At 40.9% G+C, this 15,498-nt stretch overlaps 1 protein-coding gene across 5 annotated transcripts in view; it reads left to right on the forward strand.

Annotated features, from left to right (window-relative positions):
* The window catches only part of Astn2 (astrotactin 2), a 947,200-nt gene that overhangs the window by 298,073 nt on the left and 633,629 nt on the right, over nucleotides 1–15,498 (forward strand). For 4 of the 5 annotated variants that reach the window (XM_052714946.1, XM_052714945.1, XM_052714947.1 and 1 more), the window contains one exon: nucleotides 8,060–8,167. The exons of the other annotated variant lie outside the window; for it this stretch is intronic. In XM_052714946.1, coding sequence (XP_052570906.1) covers nucleotides 8,060–8,167 — 108 coding nt within the window. The remainder of the gene's footprint in view (nucleotides 1–8,059; nucleotides 8,168–15,498) is intronic. 5 annotated transcript variants of the gene reach the window in all.

The following is a 15,498-nucleotide window of genomic DNA, read 5'->3' on the forward strand; positions in this document are numbered from 1 at the left end:
ATCTCTGAGAGGTGAATGCATATGAATATTAGTTTCATACTGGGAGCAGTTGCTACTTGTGTGGTTCAAAAGATGTGGAAATTTGTGTTGGTTTCTGTCCTCCACCCATGGCTGGCACCATTTATATTCCCTGGATGGTTAGGGGTCAGATGGGGTTTTGTATTCCTTAGACACATACTTCTCTATCTGGTGCAGTTTGGGACAATCTGAAAATGCAATATTGCTGTCACCAGCTTGAGGAAGACACGGAGCCTGAATAATTTAACATGTCACCACTATCCATCATGATAGCAAGAACAGGAGATGGAATGTGGAGAGGCTAGAGGCAGGCCTACCAGAAGCTAACAGAACAAGACTGTAGACATGGCAGCCCAAGCAGAGAAGGTGGATTTGCAAAGAAGAGCCACATACTACCTCTCATATACCCAGCAAAGACTGTGTGTTCCTTGCCATAGCTTTCTTTATAATATGTTAGACTTATTTTGATGTACTACTTTGCCCCAGAACAAAATTGAGATCAGACCCCCTGTTTGCAACCAGCTATCTATATATTATAATAAGCTTCTAAATACTCTGAATATCTCCACTTACTTATTTGCAAAATTCACACAAGACTTTATACACGGAGTCTCTTGCTAAACCCAAGAATATTATGCCCACAATATCTCAAATGTTTCCCCAGAAAGTGACTTGAAAAATTCAGGGGTGCTTGTCTGTTTTGTTTGCAGCATTAGAAGGCTGTTTGGTAGTGTGATCACTTAGTAGACAGCTTTTAGATTAATTAGTAAATGAATGAGTTATGTTGCTAGCAATATTTGAAGTGAAATCAAGGTCTAGGAGAGCCAAGTGGTTAACCTCTTCATCCTGAGCACTAGGCTGGGATCCAGGAAGTCTGAGAGCTTGGCTGAGAGCTGGGATCACGGAAGTTGTGTACCACCTCCTCTCTTTGTCCCAGATGTCTCTCATTTCCTTCCCTACATTCCTTATGCTGCATGTCTCTCATCTATCTAGTGATGTCAGGAAGCAAACAAGGGGCTTCTTTTATTTTTCCACATTCTTTTGAACTAAAATTTACATAATATGAAATGAACTATTAATCATTTTAATGTGCACAATTCAGTGACATTTCACACATCTGCAGGGGTGTGTAACTATCATCTCTATCTAGTTCTAAGCACATTCATCACTAACAGAAACCAGGACTCATTAGTAGTCATTCCCTCTTCTTAGAACCCTCGTCCCAACACTGGCAACCGCTGATCTATTTCCTATCTTTTTGGATGACTCTTCTCTGGGTGCTTTATATAGCATACATCTTACTATTTATGACCTTTTATATCCCAGCTTGTTTCATTTCACAAAATGTTTGTGAAGTCTATCTGCATAGGTCCACATGTCAGCATTTATCACATGTCAATAATATTCCATAAGCTATATTTTGTTCATCCATTGACCAGTTGACAGACATTTATTGTTACTACCTTTGAGCTTTATAGAGAGTATAGCTATGAATGCCCCAACTATTTGTTTAACCTTTTCTGTGCTTAGTGCCATATGCCTTAGAGTGGAATTCTTGAATTATGTAGTAAATGTGTTTAACAGTTTAAGAAACTTTCAAAATACCTTCCCATAACAGCTGTGCCATTTTCATTCCCATTGCCCTGGAATGCAGTTCATGGTTTTCAGTTTCTTCACTAACACTGGTTTTATTGCATTATTTTCCGAAGACCAAACTAGCATTCTAACCTGATATCAATGGTTTTGATTTACATTTCCTCAATAACTAATAAAATTGAGCAAAATTTTCATGAGAACAGGAGTGTTGAACGAACCAAATCCAAGTTCAAAGCTGAGTTCTGCTCTCTATAATCTTTTGTGCAGATCTGAATGTTGATTTGTCTGTCACTAAACTGGAAATTACCCTTACCTGTCAGACCTCTTTGAGTTGCAGATGCATTTTCACATGTAAAGTGCCTTGCACAGCACTAGTTGTCCTGTGGTAACTGCCTAGGCTAACATCTTGGTGGCTCCATCACAGACCACTCAGAACAGAGAATTGGGAGTTTAAAGAGTAAAGTCAGAAGCCACTGGTTTCGGCAGATAAATGCCCTCTTCTATTCTTTTTCCAGTCTCTAACTAAGTGGAAATACTAGAGCAGTCCTGAGTAATTAATGGCTCCAACTTAGAGCACTAAATCATCAATTTTATATCAAAACAGCAGCAATGGAAGCCCTTTACCACCCATGTGAGTCACCCCCAAGTCAGTCTACAATTGGCATCTCACGTCTTCAGATTATATGGATACTCAGTGGCTATGGACCTTGGATAGCTGCCACCTTTCTGGGATGTCACAGTGGAAGAGTGGCTACCTGGCATCAGCTTTTCCTTTTCTTCTAATGCAGCCAAGTAAATATTAAGTGAGATGCCCCCATTCTCAAGCTTTTGGTCTCAGTGCTAATTGTTCACATGCAATGTCATACTTTGCCCAAGATGACCATCTGAGCTGGCAGTCAAACATGAATTCAGAGGAGTTAAGAACCTTGCCCAAGTTCACACAGCAAATCAGTGAGACATAGTCTTATAACTCATATCTGATGCCAATAGCTTAATTTCCTTCTACTGATATTTACAACCTCTCAAGGCTCCTGAATTAAACCAATGTGAAACCAGCTAGAACCACGAGCATTAAGAGCAAGGGCTGTGGTTAATGTTGTGTAATGGACTCTCATCTTCGTCTTCCTTTATGTAATTCAGGTACAAAAATTGCAACTTATGGGGCCTGTGGCTTATTCATCTTTCTCCTGTGTCCAGTTCTTGGCCCAAATTATTCTCTGCCATAGTATTTACTGTACAAGTGCCTCAAGAAATTTGCTTTCCAGTGTGGTGGGTACATGAAATATGTGTGTTCTTTATTTGGAAACATGCTGCAAACATGACATGCAGACTCAGTTTTAAAGACTTATTATAAACAAATAAATAAAATATTTTGGTGTTAAGTTGCATTTGATTACATGTGGACATAATATGTTCATGTTTGTTGAAATAGATCATGAAAAATTAAGTCAATCCAATTATTTTTAACATTTTAGATTGTATTTACTATTATTTTATACATATTCATGTTTGCTGAATGTAGGTCTGTGCACCATGAGTATGCAGTTCCCACAGAGACCAGAAGAGGGCATTTGATCCCCTAGAAATGGAGTCACAGATGATTGTGAGCCACATTGTGGGTGCTGGGAATTGAACCCCATTCTTCTGGAAGAACAGCCAATGCTCGCTACCACTGAACCATCTCTCCAGCCCTTATTTTTCCATTTTAAATGTGCTTACTAGAATGCTTAGATATATGTGGTTTACATTATACTTCTACCAGACTGACTGAAAAGCAAGCAACCATGCTGAACCTCAATTTCCACTCTGAAATTAAGTCCCTTAATACTAGGAGAAAGGGAAAAGTCAGAGGAAATTTGAGGATGAATAGCAACTATCCTTGGAAGTTCACAAGGCATGGTGTCTGTGTTCTGAGGCATAGGGAAGGATGAATAAGTGCAAATATCTTCCTAAGCTGACTTAGACTTAGACTTGTTAGGGGAGTTACTATTGCAAACCCCAGAGAAGAAGCTGGGAGATGTGGAAAACATCTTCTCATGAGAGGATGAAGGAAAAGACCTGCTAATCCACAGTGATTAGCTTGTGGATTCCTTGCTCACACACAGAATTCCACAAAATTAGCATGCACATATGCACATGCTCACACATACACACTCACAAACACACACTTTCTCCATGGTATTCTAGTTATCACCCTGACTTTGAAGGGAGATGGATTCAACTGCAACCCCAATTACCCACTTACTACCTTGAATCACACTATTTACATAAAAAGGGTTTCTGATGCTGTCATTAGAATGGATGTAGACATTAAATGAGGTTTTTTTTTTTTTTTTTTTTTTTGGTTTTTCGAGACAGGATTTCTCTGTGTAGCTTTGTGCCTTTCCTGGAACTCACTCGGTAGTCCAGGCTGGCCTCGAACTCACAGAGATCCGCCTGGCTCTGCCTCCCGAGTGCTGGGATTAAAGGCGTGTGCCACCACCGCCCGGCGAGGTATTTTTTTATATCTTATTGCATACCACACAGAGCCTAAAGGAATAGACTTTAGAACCACTTTTGAGACTGGAATTGTGGTTCTATTACTTATAAACTGTATGATCCTGTACATATCACATCGCTTAATAGTCCTGTGCCTTCATGTTCTCATCCATGTCAATGAGAATTAAAATAGTGTCTTGCCTCTTATGGCTCTCCTGGGGATAACATGAGTATGTGTTAAAGGCTTTGCCCAAAGTCCTGTAGAGAAATAGCACTATGCTGGTGTAGTTTTCCTTATTACTGTAGAATTGTCTAGTAACTTTTCTGTCACCCTCACTAGCCTATCCCAGTAGGGAGGGAGTTCTGTCTGAATCGTGTATACCCTATAAATTCACTACAGTGAGAGCAGAGCAGATCATTTGTTTGCCAAAGGAAGAAATGTAAAATCAGATAGGAAGGGAGGTAGAGTCATGGGTAGGAAGTGCAAGGAATAAGAGTTTCACTGGGTTGGCTAAAAGTTAGGGCATGGTTCTAAGTGACAGGAGAGGGCCTATTATAGTCCTATAGCCCTGCGATACTCCCTTTTACTCTGCTGCCCATAATATGCCAGATAGTAGGAAGATGCTCCCCCTGGTCCTTGGAGTTGCTTTGTGAAATATTTTCATTTCTCTCTGGCTGAGAAATAAGTAGATGAAGAAAAGCCCTCCTTCTCTCCCACATACTTCTTCCTTTTTTTTTTTGTTTCATCTTAATGACAATGGAGTATTTTGATGGTAACTTTTAAAGTCCTACTGGTCTTGTTGCTGTTCAGCTACTTCCAGAACTCCAAAGGATCCCTAGCAGCTCCTTCTCAAAGCCTTCTTTGGAAGGGGGTAAGGAAGACTCATCACACAAGACCTGACACCTTGATACTAAACTGTTTTCAAAGGTTCCCTCTGGAGATGTTTCCATGAGGCTATTTGTTAGAGTTACTATTGCTTCGATAAAACTCCATGACCACAAAGGAAGTTGGGGAGGAAAGGGTTTATTGGGCTTACACTTCCACACTGTAGTCCATCACTGAAGGAAGCCAGGACAGGAACTCAAACAGGGCAACAATCTGGAGGCAAGGACTGATGCAGAAGCCATGGAGGAGGGTTGCTTACTGGCTTGCTCCTCATGGTTTGCTCAGCCTGTCTTCTTACAGAACCTAGGACCAGGGATGGCACCACCCACAATGGGCTGGGCCCTCCCCTATCAATCACTAAGTAAGAAAACACCCTACAGGCTTGACTACAGCTCAGTCTTATGGAGTCTTACAGAGTTATTTTCCTAATTGAGGTTCCCTCCTCTCAAATGACATTAGCACGCATTATGTTGATGTAAAACTATCCAGCACAGAGGCCAATTTGAATACTAGAGACCCCATATTCAGGACAAGAAGGCTAAGCCCCGAAGACTCACTCTCTTAATTTTCAGCTACATCCCTAATTTAGGCAAGTAGCTTTGCCCCAGCATGTTCTTATGTCTTTGCTTTATTATAGTCTTCCTTAGGATTAACTCTCAACTTGACATAGCCTAGAATTACCTGAAAGGATCTTCTCAATTTTGTAATTGTCTTCCTCAGATTTGTTGTCTCTGGGTATGTGTGTACATGATTGTCTTTATTATTAACTGCTATTGGAGGGCTCAGCCCTCTGTGCGTGGCACCATTCTCTAAGAAGATGGTCACAGACTGTATGAAGAATCTACCTGAGCCTGACCAAGACAGCAAGTGAGCCAGCAATTTGTAATTCCTCCATGGTTTCTGCTTCAAATTCCTTTTTGGGTTCCTTGTCTAACTTTCCTCAGTGATAGATTGTAACCTGTAACATGAAATAAATCCTTTCCTTCTCTGAATTGCCAAATTGTTTGATCACAGACTCAGAAATCAAGTTAGAATAATTATCTAGATTTTTAATTAAATTACCCCTCTTTAATGAGTATATCCCCCTGAGGATTTCATGCTGTCATGTATACAAATCTTCCAACAACATTGCTGGAATGAGTAAAAGTACAGCACCATGATGTGGGCAGAGTGTCTGCAAGTGTAATGTCAGTAGAGTGAAAGCCATTGCAAATCCCTGCCCAAGGAAATTGCAGAGGAAATCCTTTTGTGAATTGAATAACATTTTCCTGTAATCTATGCTTTTCTTTTCCTCAGGTGGAACTTTTGAATGGGTAATGGGCTGCATGGTGTTTGATTCAAAAGGTACAAAAGATTTATAAGGTAGAGTAGCCTCCCTCTTTCCTCATTCTGCAGTCACTTAATTTTCTAACCAGAAAAACTTCTTTTACCAGATTCTTCAGTCTCCCTGGAGGTAGTCTATTATTTTTACAACTGATGTACCATTTCTTAAAAATCCCTCTTTCCCCTGTCCACATCCCTGCCCTCACTATGCTCTGGATCTCTGACCTCCTTGATTCCCCTCTAGGTATAAAATTTCTCAGTCTCTTAATCCACATCTTTCACTGTCTTATCTTTAAAAAATTCTTAAAAATAGTACCAGGCATGATTCCTCATGCCTGTAATCCCAGCATTTGGGAGGCAGAGGAGGTGGATCAAACTTTAAGGCCAGAATGAGCTACATAGAAAGATGCCATCTTAAAAACCTGACTCAACTCATTAACCCACTCACTCCTTAGCTCACTAACAAATAAAAAAAAATAAGTAAGCAAATACAAAACTCAAAATCATAAAGATTAAGAATACTAACTCCTGAACTCCTCCATTCAGAGTCAAAGATTTTTCAGTATCTGGGTACAGTTCTTGCTAGTCCTTTTTCATTATTCTTTTCATAATCAATTATTTATGGCCTATTAATCATTGTCCTTCTCTCCTGCATGTTCACCTGAATGCATCTCTGCAGCCTTTCTCACAGTAATCCCCCTTTCCCATCCACTCTGTACATGTTCCCATTTCATCTTGTACCTGTTCTTTCTTTTGGTCATAACAACGCCTTCTACCTGCTCACTCAGCCTGGCACACATTCCAATACCTGGGTGCCCAGAGTATCCTTCCTGGTTCACACATATAATTAATTCATTTTCTTGCTCTGGGACTTTCTGTGACAGTTAAAGAAAAGGCCCAACCACACCACCCCCACCCACCTTGGTGGAACACTCAAGCCTCCCATAGTGTGGTATGAGCCCCTCATTTTTAGTTGGTCCTGAGTTTGATGTTGCCTGTATCTGCCCAGCTCCCTGTCCTCAGGGATGCTTCGCAAGGCAGCTCCTGGAAACACCTTTTTCTAGTGCCAAAGCCCCATCTATCCTTCAAACCATGACTTAAATCTTCAATCCTCCATAAAGCTTTCCTGGGTCCTCCAAGTTAAAATGAATTGCTCTTTCCCATATTCCTAGCATCTCGTTGTATGGAAAACATAAGCCATGAATTAAGTTTAAGGCTCCTAAGGATCCCATTTGTCCCTCTGACTAGCTTATGATACCCTGGCTGGTAAGGGCCAAATGGCATTTATCTTTGTGTCTCTGTGTCAGGCTTTGAGCCTGGAATATCCTAAGTCCTTGTTTGAAACATATGTAAAATTAAGCTGTCTGGAGAATTTTTCTAAGAGTTAAGATCATCATATATAGAAATAGTAATTTGCCATTATTTAGTACACACTGTGGACCTCTTTTTTTACCTGTCATATTTCTTTCTCATCTTCAAAGCAAATCCATTAGGTTAAGAGTTACTTCTCTTGTTTAAGAAATAGCTCAGAGCTCAGAAAGGTGAGATGGCACCTCAAGGTCATATACCTTGGAAGCTGCTGAACCATGATTAGAACCCAGATCTTTCTCATTGCCGATTAATCATGCCAACTCCTGGGTCACCAAGGATCAGCAGTGAGAAGCCTGAGGATGGTGCTGTGGGTCTTCAGGATGACTGAGGGTTTAACAAGCTTCTGGAGTCCTCCAGAGCTTACTGATTGATGGTGCTTCTCTGCAGGGGGAATCAGCTTTGGGAGAACCAAGGGGACATCAGGCTCAGAAGCAGATGACGAAACACAGCTGACATTCTACACAGAGCAGTACCGCAGTCGTCGCCGCAGCAAAGGTAATCGAGTCCTTGGGAAGGTTCCAGAACTGCCATGTGTATTTACAAAGTTCAGGGAACAGATTCCATGATAAATTCGAAATATAATTCTGTTTCAACACATTTTGCACTGAACTCAGCGTCCCCAGGCCTGATCACACTGTTGACCTTCAATCCTGCCTTTTCTTTTCCATTTCTTATTTATTCCCTGTCTTACATCATTCCCCAAAATAATTAGAGACAATTTCCCCTAAATGTATGCATATTGAAATTTAAATATAAAACAAAAATAATCACGGTGAAAGGAAATTGGTGCTAAAAATAAATCATATTTATGTTAGGATGTATGGAGGGTAGTCCACACTATGTATAGCGGGGCAGTTCTTAGCATGAACTATAATTTAATTTTGCAATTCTTAGTAGCAAAAGTGTAAAGGGAGTATTCTCAAGTGTAAATATATAGGTTCTATGGGATAGAATTTAACATTTGTCCATGATAGTTTGTTTCCCTGGATCTGAAAGTTCTGTGGTTGGCCCCTGTCAACAAGGCATTCATTGTGTGACCTACTAAAGAGTGTCTTCAACATTTATTCATCACAATGACAATTGATATAAGGGATATGAAAATGCTGGAACAAGAATCATTGCAGGCTTGCACCTGCAGCTGAAGTCCATAGTTCTCTGATGATTCAGTGGTGTATATAAGAAAACAGCATATTTCAGGAGGACATATATAAAAGCAATTCCTCATCTCTGAGTATTACCCAAGGCTAGAAAATTAGCAAATGTGAAGTAGTTTTTGGAGAAGAGATCCTGCAGTATAATCATGTATTAAACACCAAGGATTGGTACAGATTGACAGGCTTTGATCACTTACTAAAAGGAGAGTCCTATATTACAGGCGAAGGCATGCCTGTCACCTTGTATTGACTGTCATTATGAGAACTATGGTTAATCACAAATATTGGTGGGTTATAGACACGTCAGAATTTCTACCATCCACCATGTTTGTACAGAAGGAAGCTGAAGAGTTGCCTGGGCCAGGAACATGTGTTCACGATGGACATTTCATAGTAATGGCATGAATCACATACCTTTGGGCACATTTTGCCCTTAGGCAAGATATTTACATTCCTTCATCTGTAGAATGGGCCTTGTAATGGCTGCAGCTGCCATTTGGAGATGGCTATTGATTTTTAACACATTATATAAAAAGTCATCACAGTGCAAGGGGAAAATCGAGGTAGACATTATTAATGTGACTTCACTTCTCATTTCTTCGATCCTAGTCTTCCTACCCTTGGTACCAGCCATATGGATAGTACTTCCATTGACACTTCCCCTAGGGTAAATTTTCATCCTCTACAACCCTTAAAATAATAGATCCTGCTTCTCAGTCCATCCCACATTGTAGCACTGGGATGCTATTGCACTGAAGATTTAGAAGTTGGTGATCAATGATTCTTAACTTGTCTTCTCCCTCCTCCAATCCCATAGACAAAATTAGAACCAGGGAATGGTGGGTCTCCTCAGAAGGACTGGGCTATTTATAGCTGATTGGAAAAACATCCATCACTGAGCATGCATCCTATAAATTGAAGTTAAACTTAAAAAAGAAAAGCAAAGACAAGCAACAGGACTTGAGATGAATGATTTGGCTCAGTGCCCCCAGTTACTCTAGAAGGCCTGACTGTGTTCTCAGGAGAGTAGGGTAACAGGGCTGTGGCATCCTCTTCCTCCTTCCCTAGCCCTGCTTGCTAAACCAGTGCCAAAGCCACTGGCTTCATCTCTCCTACTTATTTCCCATTAATATTAATCTTCTTCCTCAACTTCTAGGTCCTAGAACATATTTCTCTTCCTTTGCAAGATCCCATGTTTCCTCGATTATCTTCGCATTTCTTTTATCTCTTTTTTCTCTTATTCCTCTATCTCTTCCATCTTTTATTTTATTCTCTTCTCATCATGCCTTCTTTCCCCCTCTTCTTCCTTTTCTACTCATTATTCAGGCATTTCCTAGTGAATCTTTCCTTCTCTTCTCCCCTCCTTGCATACATACCACAAACAATTCTACAAGTAGCAACCACACGGGGACAAAACCAAGTGCAAGTTTCAAAATCCTTGTCCATGTGGAGGTTGTACTATATAATAACATGAAGCTATTCACTGATGAAAATCAGCAAGGAAAAAAGACATAGTGAGAAACAGAATCAAATGAGGCAAGAAATTCATATTAGACCCCAGAGTATACTTCCCTCCCTTTGTGCTGGATCACCAGCAGGTGACACTGGTCTTGACATTGCATTTTTGATAATGCACTTGACTTTGTTGAGGCTGTCAGTCTTCTTGCTATTCCTGAGGCTGCTACTACTAATCTTTTATTGAAGACATAATGTTGGCCAGGGCATGGCAAAGCCTCTGTTCCAACCCAGTGAGCTTAGCATCAAATGTCCAGTTCTTCAGATGCCACTGTTATGCATACAAGGGCTGTGGCCCCTCTTTGCTCTTCATATACTAAGTAAAGGAGGTGATGAGTCTTCAGCACTCAACACATTATAGTGGAAAATACATGCTGTAAAAGTGAACCAAGCAAGTTCCAAGAGTCCTCAGGGCTGCCAGAACAACAGAATATGGTATTAAGAATATGGATTCTGATACTAGGCTACCTGAGTTCAAATTCTATCCCTGATACTTACTAGTATCATATTAAACTTGTGACTTAGACATCACTGTGCATTAATTCCCTGAACTACAAAATGAGGTTATAAGAGAGTACTAAAGATTAGAATTGATTAATAATCTGTAAAGAATTTAGGCAGATACAAGGGTGGATTAAAGACATTGAAATAGAGCTAGACAACTGAAGAAGGACCTCTGGATTGAGTGTGTCTAGGGAGAGGGGAATCTTACTTCTCTTCCAGGTCAAGTCATTATTTGACATTAGTTAAGATCCAGTTCCCCAGGCTTCTATTCTCTGAAACATGGAACCCTAGCAGGAAGAGCAGGATCTGGGCAAATCCAGGATTGGAGCTCCCTTCTCTCTGTTCTATGCATTGGTGCGAATCCCTCTTCACTGAATGTGCTTGCTTTAGGCTCTGTCATTGTGAATCTTTGGCCCAAGGCCTTTCTATTCATTGTTTCTCAAGGGTGTGTGCCACAGACACAGGGATGGCTTCAGCCATCTGGGTGGACTATGCTTCTAACCTTCCTCTTCCCCACCATCCCCGCACTCCCTCCATCTCTGTGGCTGTGATCCAAGCTCCTCCTCAGCAAATGCAGTGAGTCAGAAGTTCCCTGTGGTCTTCCCAGCATGTGTGAGCCAGTCAGGCTTGGAAGCAAAAGCTGCAATATAAGGAAGTCAAGGAGAAACAGATAAAAATACCAGGAAAGGCAAATCCCTGTGCTGTAGGAAACAGCTCTCTCGTAGCATTTGGGATTCCATATTAACTCACTGTGCCCTCTTCATATTCATCTAAAAATAAGATATGTGCTCTTTTCCCGAATCAAGAAGCACGTGGCACTTGACTACTGGCATCTTTGAAGTGCCCAGGAAAAAAAAAATGTGAGATTTCTGGGGCTATTTGAGGACAACAGGACCAGTGGGTTTCAATGGTTGCCACTGCTTTCCTGTGTGACCTTGAACGAGTTGTTTCCCATATTTGAGCCTCATTTCCTCAGGCACTAAGAGGAGGTTTTCCAGGACTATGTAAGCACTCAGTCTACACTGGTTTACACTGGCTAAGTTCTTCCAAGGGGCCTAGCACTGGGCTGTCGTGCTGTTGACAAAGATGATGGAAGATGAGAAAGCAAAGTGTAGCCAGTCTGAACATTTTTGTTATCCTAACTTTGAATGAGGAATGAGATGGGGAAAGGGTAGGGGCTTCCGTTTTTAATGTTCAGGCTGAAAAGTTACCTAGACATTAGACATGTCTTCACCTCTTCTCATCTCCTGACTATGAGCCCACACCATCAACATTCTCATCTCTGAAATGAGAGAATAATCTGGCAATTAGCCTCATAAGGTTAGGTGAGATAATGGTGATGTCTTTTATATTCTCCATTCTCTTCTCTTCTGTTGTAGTCTGGTATGGTGATATTTTATTTGTATTAAAATGTTATTTGTATGTTAATAAATAAAGTTGCCCAGGGTCAGAGCTATTAGCAAGCCATAGGAAAGCAGGGCAGTGGTGGCGTATGCTTGTAATCCCAGCACTTGGTAGACAGAGCTAGGTAAGTCTCTGTGTGTTCAGGGATACAGTCAGTATTGGATACACATGCCTTTAATTTCAATACCAATCATAGAAAACCTGGAGGCCTATACAGACAGGCCCTGACAAGGCGGTCATGTGGTTGGGTTTACAACCAATGAGAAGGCAGAATAGGAGCTCTATATAAAGATTTTAACACAGGGGTAGCTCTGGTTTGAAGAGGTAGGACCACCACAGGAGGAAGGGTAAGGTTTTAGCTCTTAGCTCTGACCTCTTGGCTTTCTTCTTTGCATTGGTTCTGTGTTTCTTATTTAATAAGAAAGTTGGTTACATCTACAGTCTGGGATACCTGCCTCCTCTCATCCTGAGGTCTTGACCCCCAGAGTGGTCACATATCAAATATCCTGCATATCAGATATTTACATTATGATTCATAACAGTAGCACAATTACAGTTGTGAAGTAGCAGTGAAACAATTTTATGGTGGTGGGGGGTCACCACAACATGAAGAACTGTATTAAAGGGCCACAGAATTAGGAAGGTTGTAAACTACTGGTTTAGAATCTGCCAAAAGCTTCCCCGTGAAGGTCTTTCTCCATACAGTGCAACCCATCCCCTATCCTGTATCCAGAGTAATCATTCTAAAAATGTAAATGAGAAGTATGTTGCTTATTTGGAAGATGCCAAAGCTTTCCTCTTGCATTTAGGACTTTACACAATAGGTTACTAACCCATCTCCAAACCAAAGCAGTGGTTTTGGTGTTGTTTCCACAGCGTTCCAAGGGCTTCTTGCTCTATTGTCCTAGGAAATCTCTTCCTAGCATTCCTGCCTCTGGCTTGCAAAGCTTTCATGTGCAGACACAGACAGACAGACAGACACAGACACAGACACAGACACACACACACACACACACACACACACACACACACACACACACGCTCTCCTGGAATGCTCTCTTCTGCTCTGACTGGTGTCACTCACTCTGATATCTGCACTTAAATGACATCTTCTACATAGCTCTTCCACACCACAGAGAATTTCCATGTTTTACTCTTTAGCAGATCTTGTCAACTTCCCACTTTATAGACTCTATACCATAGTATTTGGACATTTATTTAGGCATTTCAAGGTAAGTTTATGTTGTCCATAAAACTGGATACTTCATGATGATAAGAAGACCTTGTCCAATTGCCTCCCCCAGGACCAAATGCAGGCATGGGTCACAGTAGATACTGATGGCAATTTTGAATAAATGAGTAATGAGAAAAAAGTGAATGAAAGAAATGACACAGTGATAGGAGTGATTATGAAGGCACAGGGTGGCTGCTGCTTTCTTGTATGCCTCTTTTCATTATACTCCATTCCTATTTCTAACAAGTGGGTATCCTCTTCCCTTTCCTTCTCCTTCCTGCTCCTGGTGAGTGAAAATGAGGCCCTGGCCCTTTATATTTCTCTACTTCAGTACACCAGAGAAAGCCATGCCTAAGATTGATGGGAGCACCAAGTATTAATGTGGAAAGATGGACTCTTTAAACTTGTGTTCTTTGTATAAGGTTAGAATATGAGCCATTCTTGGTGGATGGACTGAGACCTGAGACCTTGCATTAGAACATTATACACCTGAGGCTGATGTCTGAGGGAGGAACAAGGAATGAGAGAGGAGGGAATATTTACAACACATCTGACAGGTACACAGTTCTCTCTGTTAACATTTCTCATGAGAGACATAGAATTGGTGTTCAATTCTGCCAGACCTGAATGTAAGCTTGGATATCAAGTCATGTCTCCGGTCTGGGTGAGACTAACTTCTGGACATTTTCCTTTATATAAAGTCAAGCTGTTAAGATGTCCTTCACACATCGAGCAAGTCCATGAAGAGAAAGCATCCAAAGGTGCTTAATGATGTATTTTTCTTTCTGTGTTTTTACCTTCACTTAAATCATCATTCTCCGCTCCAAACTAAATCAACAACTACAACAACAACAACAACATCTCACTTTTACCAACTGCATCTATGGAAAAAAGAGATTTGTGGGATGCAATCCAAGCTATTTGTAAGACTGTTGTGGAAGGACAAATTATTGTTCCAGTAGACTTAATTACAAAGTAGGAAAGTGTAGCTATCACATGGTAGATGAAGAAATGCCAAGAGTAACAGAGGTGTGTGTGTGTGTGTGTGTGTGTGTGTGTGTGTGTGTGTGTGTTAGCATTTCCTAAATATATGATCAGCAATACTTTTTTTGGTAAATGGCCAGTTAGTAAGCATGTTCAGCACTGCAGGCTCTACATTCTGTTAGAACTACTCGACTTCACCATCATTCTATAAAGAGACTCATGGACAGCATATAAATGAACATATGTAAATAAATGTGTTCCAGTAAAGCTTTATTTTCCATAGTATGCTGATCCAAATTTATCCATAGGCCATAGTTAGTTGACTTCTGCCCTAAACCTACATCTAACAAGTAGCCTGACCTGAACATCTGGTCCAGAAAGCAGTTCGGAAATTTCTCAGTGCTTGGTGAAATGAATTGACCTCATATTATATGACTATCCTGTCTAAAGAGTCTGTTTGACAAGCAAACAATGCCATGTTTGGTCAAATAAATATCCATCTGAAATAACAGTTGTTTGAGGCTTACCATTGTCATGGTAGTCCACAGAATTAGCTAATGATGGAGTTGAAATGATAGGCTGACACTGGACAGAATTTTACCTTATTAGCTGGAAATACTTCTGCACGCAGCATGGAATGCTGGACTTGGAGTCAGATGTGCGCCGAAGTCTGTACCTCACCAGTACCAGTTTAGTGACTTGTAGGAAGCCTATATTCTTGCAAGGCCTCCATTTTCCTGTTAATCATTCAAGATATTGATACCATGCCATGAAGTCTGAATCTCATGCTCAATCTAGTAACGTTGGTTACTCACAAATGCAGGTGAAACATGGAGCTGGGCCGTCTGGGAAATGGAGCCTGAGTCCCACCGTCAGGGTTGGTATAACCTCCGGGGAACTGAGTTGCAGCTCACACAGGAAGTGATGCTGATCAGAATAAGCTAGCATATAATTGAAGGTCCAAATGAAGAGTGCAGATGGCGAGTCCAGTCCCAGGCACAGTGCTGATCAGGAGACACAATGGTTCTGTC

The sequence above is a fragment of the Peromyscus californicus genome, unplaced genomic scaffold (genome assembly GCF_007827085.1).
Source record: "Peromyscus californicus insignis strain IS unplaced genomic scaffold, ASM782708v3 Scaffold_5__1_contigs__length_169319896, whole genome shotgun sequence".
Taxonomy (NCBI): Eukaryota; Metazoa; Chordata; class Mammalia; order Rodentia; family Cricetidae; genus Peromyscus; species Peromyscus californicus.